This window comes from Hyperoodon ampullatus, assembly GCF_949752795.1.
Source record: "Hyperoodon ampullatus genome assembly, chromosome: 7".
NCBI lineage: Eukaryota > Metazoa > Chordata > Mammalia > Artiodactyla > Ziphiidae > Hyperoodon > Hyperoodon ampullatus.
In genome coordinates this window covers 26782860-26792924 of record NC_136920.1, presented here as the reverse complement: position 1 = coordinate 26792924, position 10065 = coordinate 26782860, and the positions used below count along the sequence as shown (strand labels likewise).

General features: G+C 51.1%; 1 protein-coding gene across 9 annotated transcripts in view; it reads left to right on the top strand.

The window, feature by feature from the left end:
* Window positions 1-1332: 1332 nt before the first annotated feature.
* The window catches only part of CD44 (CD44 molecule (IN blood group)), a gene marked incomplete at its 5' end in the record, with an annotated part of 94832 nt that continues 86099 nt past the window's right edge, over window positions 1333-10065 (top strand). For all 9 annotated transcript variants that reach the window (XM_079707423.1, XM_079707422.1, XM_079707421.1 and 6 more), the window contains one exon: window positions 1333-1399. In XM_079707423.1, the coding sequence (XP_079563549.1) occupies window positions 1333-1399 (67 nt within the window). The remainder of the gene's footprint in view (window positions 1400-10065) is intronic.

Here is a 10065-nt window from a genome sequence, read left to right as displayed (position 1 = left end):
CTTTTTTTGAGATTTGCCAAGTAGGATAGATGGGGGGAAAGTGGATTAACGTTTGCATAGATTGGAGTATACATGGAAGCAAGAGAGAAGGGATAGATGTGTGGGTGGGTGAGAGGACAGATAAAATGATGAAAGGATAGGTGGATGATTGATAGATGGTTGAATGATGGATGAATACATGTATGAACAGATATGTAGGTGGATGGATGGAGAAGAGAATAGTGTATAGATGGATGTGGATTTACAAAGAGATGTGAAAAGCTTAAGAAAGATGGATGAGAAGTTGTATGGGAGGGGCGCTGGAAGAATATGTGGTTGGATGGATGGACAGATGAAAGTATGTGTGGTTGGATAAATGGATGGACAAGAGGCTGGATGGATGTGAGTGCATACTGGATGGACAGGAGGATGGATAGATGTGTGAGCCCTGGAGGGATGTAAGGTAAGATGGGCAGGTAGACGAATGCGTGGATGGAAGGATGTTTGGGAGGATGGATGAATGGGTGGATAAATCCAGATGCCTGCCTGGGACTGGAAGATGATGACACATAGGTCAGTGGAGCCAAATTCCAGCCCCATGGCTGGCTATCATTAGCTTTCTCCAAGCAGTCCTGATAAGAATAAAAAATTCACCTGAGGTATGTGGACTTCCTTCTCTTTCAAGGGAAGAAGAATGAGCTCTTCCTCTCTCCTCTGGGAAGAATCGCAAGCTCCCCACCATGGGCAGGGAAAAACCACTCTCCCACTGTCCCAGCTCCTCTCCCAGAATATCCAGCTGCCTGTGAAACCCAGAAAGAAGAGTTCCCCCGCCACAGTCAAAGAGAAACCTAGCGGAGAGGAGAGGCCACAGGCTGAACCCAACGGCGCGAGGTTTTAGGACTCAGTCATTCCCTCCTGCGTCCAGAGGCTGCGCTCCCAGACGCCGGGAGAGGAAAGCCGGTGCGCCCCGGGTGCACGGGGACCCCGAGGCCCTCCGGGCGCCCGCCCAGGCACCCCCCCCCCCCCCCCCCCCGCTTTACCAGCTCCGAGGAGAACGGGGCGTGGAGGGAGGGGGACCAGCGCCAAGGAGAGCTGGTACGTCTTTAAACTTCTGCCGGCTGCTTAGTCACAGCCCCCTCGCTTGGGTGTGTCCTTCCTCGCTCCCTCCCTCTTAGGTCACTCTCTCAGCCCTCGAATAAAAACTGCACCCAACTTCCGAGGCGCCCTCATTGCCAGCCGGACCCCAGACTCCGACAGGTTCGGGCGCCCTGCTCGCCCCGTGCTCCACTGCCCCCCGCCCAGCGCCCGGCCCCTCCGGTTCCACTCGCTTGCTTTCTTGGTCGCTCCGACGCCATGGACACGTTCTGGTGGCGCGCAGCTTGGGGACTCTGCCTCGTGCAGCTGAGTCTGGCGCAGATCGGTGAGTGCCCGCCGGGGCGGCGGGAGGGAGTGGCCCGAGTGGCCGGGACCCAGCCGGCAGCCGCGCGGGCTGAGTTGGCCCTGGGGGGCCGGAGTTAAATGGGCGGCGAGCGGCTGGGATTTGGTGGAGAGCGGGGCGAGGATTTGCGCTAAGCTCTTGGAGAGCCTGTCGGTGGGAAGCACCGTTTTGTTGAAAGGAAAAGAGAAAGGGCGAAGAAAAGTTTGCTGGGCAGGCTGCCGGCGCGCGGTCGTGGGTGAGGTCTTTGCTGCCGGAGGAGCACAGGGCAGAAAGTAACTGTATTCCTGGGTGCGCGCCGCCCGTGTCTGGACTAACAGGCTCCTGTGCCCAAGGGCGCTTGAAGCCTGGCTGGGCAGTGGCCGGGCAGCGAAGAACTGGGCAGGGCTGGGGCTGGGGCAGGGACAGGGCTGTTAGCGAGGTGACCGTAGAGGTGGGCACAGTTGCCATGAGTGAGAGCTGGTGGCAGTGAGCTTTCCAGAAAGGAGTCCTGGCTTCCTGCGGCTCCCCCACTGCGCCTGGGTTCCAAAGCTCTTACATTTGGCTCCAGTCACTAACGATCTTAATGCTTGTGGGAACTTGAACTAGCTCTGTGGCGAGGTTCTGGGTCGCCACGAGGTGCCAGCCTGGGGCAAGGAGTGTGAGTAGGAGAGGCAGTGACTGGGCCAGCTGCCCCATCCTTGCAGCCTCCTGCTTCTGCCAGTGGGTTAGGGGAAATCCAGACAGTAATGTGACTCCTATATTCTGCCTGTCAGCCTCGGAGCAGGGGGGGCCACCTGGGCTCCAGGGGGGCATCATGGATCCTGGAGCCGGGCTGCCAATATCCCATCCCAACAGGGTCTGTGCCTTTCTTTCGGTGGCTGTGGATGGAGTGGCTGTGTGTGAGGGGTTCTGGTGAGGCTGAACTCCAAGCATTCCTTTGTCTATATATCTACAGGTAATCACATGGCTGATTTGCTTATCACCGGCAAAATTAATTTTTCTTTTAAGAATTGACAGCTGGGTCAACCTATGGGTAATTCCACTCAGCAAGTATTTATTTATTTTTTTATTTTTTTATTTTTTTATTTATTTATTTATTTTTTTGCTGTACGCAGGCCTCTCGCTATTGTGGCCTCTCCCGTTGCGGAGCACAGGCTCCGGACGCGCAGGCTCAGCGGCCATGGCTCACGGGCCCAGCCGCTCCGCGGCATGTGGGATCTTCCCGGACCGGGGCACGAACCCGTGTCCCCTGCATCGGCAGGCAGACCCTCAACCACTGCACCACCAGGGAAGCCCTCAGCAAGTATTTATTAAACCCAGCTCTGGGGGTACCAAGAAAGTAAAAGACACAGTCCTACCTGGGTGCTTTAGACTGAGGATAAGTGGGGATCTAGGACTTAGATTCCTGAAACAGAAAAAGCAATAATTAATAATAATAATTAGTAGTAAGAGGCATGACAGCACTAGCCACCATTTATTATACACTGGCTGTGCCAGGCACTGTGCTAAATTCTTTACATGCGTTCTCTCATTTTACCCTCACAATGGCCAAGTGAGACGTGTTGTGTTGTTAGTCCTGTTTTCTAGGAGGGAAACAAACTGAAGCTCAGAGAGGTTAAGTGACTTGCTGGTGTTCACACAGCCAAGAGGATTGGTGCTCATGTGAACCAGGCCCCTTAGCCTGTTGCTTAGTCAGAATCCATCAGGCTGTATGTATGGCATAGATAAACCCAGAAGGGGTTTTACGGAAGGAAGGGTCGGGTCATGGTGGACCAGAGGCCTTAGAGGAGGCTTCCAAAGGGAACTGGAGCTCCAAGGAGTCCTTGAAAGGCAGAGAAGAGGGAAAGATTTCAGGGAGAGCCGTGAGCTTGGCCTCAGGGAAGAGGGACCATGCTGGTGTCTCCATGGCCTCTAGGGAAGTTTATTTGTATGTTACCTTCCCGTGACATCTTCTGCTTTGATTCTGAGGATTCTGACTCCTCACTCCTTCCATCCTTAGCCCTGATTCTTCTAAAGGGCCCCATCCCCCAATATTTGGCACTGTCCTGACCCTTGAAGTTCTCCCCGAGACCAGTGGGCTCATTCCCGCCCTGCGTTTCCGTGGTCCCTTTGGGCAGCGTCACTTGGAGGAAGCACAGAAAAGTGCCAGTAGCAATAACTGCCTGCACCCGGGCTTTCGTGTGCTTGTAAAGCTGTTTGGAAGGAACTGAGACTTGGAAAGGAGATGTGACCTAACAGCGGGCTCGGGCTGGGCAGGAAGAGAGAGGAAGGAGAAAGGGGAGGCGGGGAGGCTCTGCTGCTGCCCCACCAGCAGAGGCAGTGGGCTGTGGAGGACAGTGAGGAAACTCTGGAAAGGGGCAAGTTTTGGGGGAGGAAGAAAGTGTCCCGTCTTCATATTGGAAAGCAAGAAGTAGAGACATGGCCCAATGCAGTTAAGCAGCATTGGACCCAGACTCTCCAAGTTGGAGAACAGATATCTTGAACTAGGTGTCACATGTGGAAGGAAGAAAATGGCCCTGGGTAGAGGGTAGTGGGATGAGCCCTCCATACCTCTCCGCCTCCTTTTCTCTGTGGGTGAGAGGTCGCTGCTAGGGAATCGTGCCCCTGGTGTTTAGAAAGAGGGGTGCGTCTGAGACCTCTGGGGCTTGTGGGTGGCCGGCACCCTTCTGATCCCTCTGAGCATTAAAGACCCCTGTTTCTGGGAGTTAGAGCTTTGGCTGTGTTTTCCCAGGTGAAGAAGAAAGGAAGCAAACCTCTACCGCTGCTGAGGTCAGTTCGCATCCATTAATTCAGTTGTGCCCCAAAACCACAATGGACATCTTACTTCCTGCAAAGGCACAGGGCTAAGTAGGTGTGTTTGAGGCTAGCAGCCAGTAGGAAAAGTTTCCATTCTTTTTCCAAATTGCCCCACGCAGGAAAGGATGCTGGGCAGCGTGAAATTCTTAGTTTATGACAGATCGCCTTCCATTCATTCAAGAACTATTTCCTGACTCACTGTCATACACCCCAAGGATCATTTTAAAAAACGCTTTCTTTTTCCCAAGGAGAAAACAGATCCCAAAAGGGAGAGAAAGGTGATTTCCCCTCTCTCAAGCTGAGTGTTAGTGCAGGATGCTTTCCAAACCTCAGGTCTCTGAAAGACCTCCATCCTCAAGGACTCTGACAGCTCCACCTCTACGCCCTGCAGGGGGTGGGGAGAGTGCGGTCTATGACGTAGCAACATTTGTTTCATGCCTGAAATACTGTCTTAAATACTCATTACAATTTTGCATTTTCCTCCACAATATACCCAGTTTAATGTAAGAGTAATGATATATTTCTTATAATCGAGCAAAGTTGCTGCTTGGGAAGAGTCTCAGGCTTTAAAAGCCTGACGTTCTGCTCCTCTGCGAAGTAGGGTCCTAAGTCCCCAGGAAATACCATTTACTGAGCACTGACTCTGTGCTAGGCATTCAGCCAGGGGCTTTGAATAGGTTATCCTATATAAGCCTCATGACAGCTCTATGTACACTTAGCACTCTCTTCATTCCATTTTCTAGATAAAGAAATTGAGGCTCAGGGAGTTGACATGACTTGCTCAAGGACACGCAGCTAGTGAGTGATGGAGTTTTCTAACATCCCCCGTGGTAGACTCCCATGCCTGTGTTCCTTTGACTCATTACTTTGCCTCTGGAGGACTTTGGAAATTGTGTGAGGCCAGTGAACATGAAGCCTGGTATGAGTGGCTTTCCTCTCCCCCTGGCAGGCTGAGGACTCTTGGCTGCCCTGCTCTGCCCTGGCCTGTCTCTCCCCAGGCCTGGCCACAGCTGTCAAGAGATGCCAACCTAGTTATTTGTTACTAAAATAAGTTGATTCCCTTATCAGAGTCCAGCTGCCCTTCTAGACATGCTCTCATTTGCAGGCTTGGAGAAAAGGGAGAGGCTGTTCCTTGTCTAAGAGACAAGTCAGGGCAAGGCCTTTTGCCTGGAAATTAAGAAAGGGGCCCTGCAGAGGCTCTGACCCTGCAAGCATTCTGGGTACAATGAGCCAGGAAGCCCCCTCATCCCATGCTCAATGGAAACCCTCAGCATTTAGCAGGTCATATGTGTCCAGTGAGGGAGAGTCTTGAGGACCCCGGTCATGGGCTGACACGGTTCTCTAGAAAACTCAGGGGTCTTGAATGGAAAGTCATTGTGGGGTTCTAGGTGGAACATGGTCACTCAAGTGAGATTTCACTTTGGCCTTGGGTGTCAGACGGTTCCAGGCGGGGGTCCCTGATGGAGAGAAGGTGGTGGGAGCAAAGCCGACCTCCCCAGCCATCCATCCTGGCTGGGATGGGGGCTGAGATACCAGCTGCCATTGTGTTTCCCCTGCACCTCCTTTTTAGCTGACTCTACCCAGAGCCTGAAAGGGAAGTGGGTCTTGTGAAAGAATGAACTGAAGCAGGTGGCAGATGCTGCCATACAAAGTGCAGTTCTCAAAGGGGATCTTTTCTGCCTCAGAGAGAAATTCGGGGGGTTTGCACAGCCAGAAGCTGATGACTCAAGTTCCTTTGTGTCCCCTCTTGAATGGGAAGCACACAAGTGTTCTTTAGAATCACCAGGGGAGGCTGGTGCCTCCAACCTTAAATTGGAACCCCACTTTTCACTCCCTTAGCAAGTTGATATTTTTCTTAAAAAGGGCCCTCCCCCAAAGTTGGCCAGCAAGGGTTTGGGAAGTTTGCGGCTGCGGAGTCTAGCTTGGCATGGATGCAGTTGTGGGGCACTCCAGATTTTCCAGGAGTGTCAGGATTTCAAATATGCAAATACTCTACCAATTGAAGCCTAGTGTATATTTTGACTAAATATTTATATATTTTTCTACAAATAAGTACATGGCTTTGTGTGATTAGAAGTCAGGAACTTGCATGGATTTTTGCATAAATGAAAATCACATTTATACAACTCGTGAATCAGTCTAGTGTCCGATTAAATTGATATTTGGTTCAGAAAATGTGTACTTTTGGAGAGGAACATTTGTATTCCTCCACTCTCCATTTTTTGATCACCCCAATATGTGAAGTACCAAGAAAAGCTACATATAGGGTTTTTGCTTGCTAGGTGTGGACATACACAAGGTGTGGATGTGCCCGTAGGTATATATGCATCTGAACACATGTGTCTACACATAATGTGGGTATTGCTGGTCAATCCTTAAGCATTCATAATGTGTCTTCTGTAGGTCCCATGCTGTGTGGGGTACTACAGGGGGATTAAGTGTATGAGCTGTGGGACTTCTATCCAAGAACCTTATGGTTCTACACATGTAAGACAGTGCCATCAAGTGACAGCCTGGCCATTTTAGATTGTAAAGCTAACAGCCTTGCCAAGCTGAAGCACAGCTAGGAGGGCTGGGGAATCAGTGATGGGGAGGGGGAGGGGGCAGTGTGGACAAGAGAGGATTTGAATATCTGAAGAAGAGGGAGTGAGATAGGAGTGTGTATATTTCTGTTACTCTGCTATTAATTTACCTCCTCTTGAGTAAGTTCATTAACTGGACAATATATCCAGCAAACGTTCACTCACTCACTGCCTATTTGGTGCACCCAGCGGATAGGTCCTGAGAGCTCATGGTCAGAAGGACACACTCCTCACTCCTGAGTAGTTCATGGTCTAGTGTAGGGTTTCCTGGATAACGGCTGACTGTGAATCTCTGGCTTCCACACACTAGGTTCTGGTAGTTCAAACCTCCCCCCGCCCACACCCCGTGTGACGACCAATATTGCCTCCAGACATGGCCAAATGGGGGGGTTGGTTAAAGTCGCCCCCGGTTGAGAATCCCTGGTGTCACTGGATGGTGGCCAACTTCATCTCTGACGAGGAGGTATCTGGTTCCCATAGGTCCCCAGTTAATTAGCCTAAAAGCTGCACAGGAAAATCAAGATAAATAAGCGTATCTGGGGCCAAGGGGTGCTAATGACTTTCATGCTTCTCATTGGAGGAAAACCCCAAACCAGACAGATCTTCTCTTATATCTCTTCTGCAGTGCTGTGCGGGCCCCTTGCCATCAGGGATAGAACCACACTCATTTCTGTGGTCCCGGATCCCAGTCCTGGCCCGTAATTGTTACCAGTAACTGTTGAACTGAAATGAATGTCTAGAATATAGAAATTACTACATCCATGCTATATATGAAAGCATGCCTGACAGTCTACCTAAGATACAGATGCATTTGTCTGTATATGACAGCAGTGGTGATGGCTGCCTTCTCCAGGACAGGGCTGAGACAGGCGTTTGGCCGGCCAGCTGCCCACCACAGGGCTCATGGTTGGTCTGCCCAAGGAGGGAGATCGCCCGTCTGTTTGTGGCTTTGGTGGCTGCTTGCTGTGTCTGGGGACGTCCGACTAAGGACAGGGTGACTCACTTCTTGGGCCAAGAAGAGAGTGAGAGCCAGGCAGGATAATGACACCAATCCCCAAATTGAAGCCTCAAAATAAAACACTCCCATGCAATGGCCCACTTGGAGCTCTGGTTATTTTGAAGATGCTGATCTGAGGTTGGACTCTTTGGGTGAGAGGCCCACACCCTCCCGTGCAATGCCACACCTGCTTCTGGAAGGTGGTGGCAGCTGGGAGAGAAGCAGAAGTACTTCCCAGAAGTCCTTGCCTTCTGTGTGCGTCTCCTGCAGCAGCTACAGGTCTCCTGGGAAGCCTGACATCTACTTCAGCAGCAAACTGTGCCTCCTTTCCAGGGAGCTCACCACGTGTGAAGTCGCCCACAACCAGGGCAGGTCCTGCCTTCCCATGGATCATCCACCCTGTGAAACGTAGGGGCAGGGAGTCAAAGACAGGACGAGAGGGTGGGTGTCATGGGGGCACAGAACCTGATGCAGCCAGATCTCCCTGAGTTTGGGGTGCACCACCTGCCTGGGTGTGTCCTCCTGAGGCCAGTGTCCCTTCTAAGAACAAGTGTACACAGACAGGCCCCAGGTGGGTGGGGAAGGGCTGAGTCACTAAGGAGGTGATTTGCAAAACTCAGGCCTGAAAAATCTTTCTCGAGTCTTCAGCTTTTGAGAGTAAACATTAATTGCAAAACTCCAGGGAAACAGAGAATTCACGTAGACCAGTAATTTTGAGTCTTTGCTCTGGTGTCATGGCGAGTCTCCTCAAGCTGTGCCTGAAAGTTCATCTTTCTAACCCTCAGCCTTTCTTGAGAGTTAGAGCTCTTGTGCCTTTTGTGGTTGTTTCTTTGCAGCTAGTTGTATGTATTTGAGATACCGTCACCGCTACTCCTAATAATAGCAAACACAGAGTGCTGACCACATGCCGGTGCCATCCTAATTTTTCCTCTATACTAACTTGTTTAATCCATGCACTAACCTGAGGAAGAAGTGTTATTATTATCCCTCTTTTACCAATGAGAAAACTGAGTCATAGAGAATTTAAGTAACTTGCTCAAGGCCACAGAGCTGGTAAGTGATGGAGCTAGGATTCAAACCCAGGTTGTCTAACTGCTGGGTTCATGTTCTTGGTCACTGCCTTGCTGTGCCTCCCTTCGTATATCAAGATGTCAGGGAGCCCCAGAAACCCGAACGATGATACCTGCTAGTACGCTGGTTGTCTTCATAAATCCCATTTAGGAATCAGAGGCGGGCAGGATCCTAACGTCCACAGAGCTGGTTTTGCTCTCCCTTTATACATGTGATGTCAGAGGAGGGGGCTGGAATTGCAAATATGAAGGAGAAAGAAGTAATGGAAATGTCTTCGCATTCATACTCTGAGCAGCTCATTCATTCCAATTCCTGGATACAAGTTCTGTTTTCTTCTATATGGGGTGGAGGCGGGGGGAGTTGGGGAGAGGCTCGGATTCAAAGGGATGGTGAATTGAGTTGTTTGTTCATGATCACTTCCGTACTTGTCACCTGATGGACGAGGAGGTTGCTGATGGGTTGCTCCATCATCTAGGACTTTGGCTCATGACAGGATAAAAGTTGGGAGAGGAGCCAATCAAACAGCAGCAAAAATGTTTGCCCTCAGCTTACGGGTCCGTGATGCCAGGAGCTTCTCTCTACCAGCTAGAACTGGTGACAGAAAGGGGTCCTCTGAGAGCGAAGGCTGTCAGGAATCAGTCTATGCTCACCGCGGGCACCAGGAATCGAGCAAAAGCTAGAAGTGTGCCGCCACCCTTCTTCCCAGCTCCAGTGCAAACCAGTGGTCTGGCTTCTGTTTGGCCCAGCAGGTGATCTTTGCAGTGGCGGGGGGGCGGGGTGGGGAGCGTTGCCTCTGGGTGCCTGTCTGAGAAACAAGCCATCCCGGAAGGAAGGAGGCAAAGCCCCCTAGAAACGTCTGACTCAGTCTGCAGGAAGGGACCTCCGCCTTTGGCCTGGGGGCAGAAACTCATCACAGATCCCCATCTGTTTCAATTTCAGTACGTCTTTTTGCACTTGAGCGGGTCTGCAGTGCCTTCCTGAAGAAATCACAAGCCAGTAGTGGATGTAGGCAGCGTCTTTTTCTACATCCTCTCTCAAAGAGAACCCACCAAGATATTAGAGTGAGGATGGTAAGACCTCTTCACAAGTGTTCACCATTATGGAAATTGAGATGCTAGGGAGAAATTAACAATTCCATGCAGCTCAGACCTGGTCTCCTGCCTCTGACCTAGAAGGTCATTTCTGCCCAGGCCCCTGGCTCCAAAAGTATTAAGTGGTGTAAA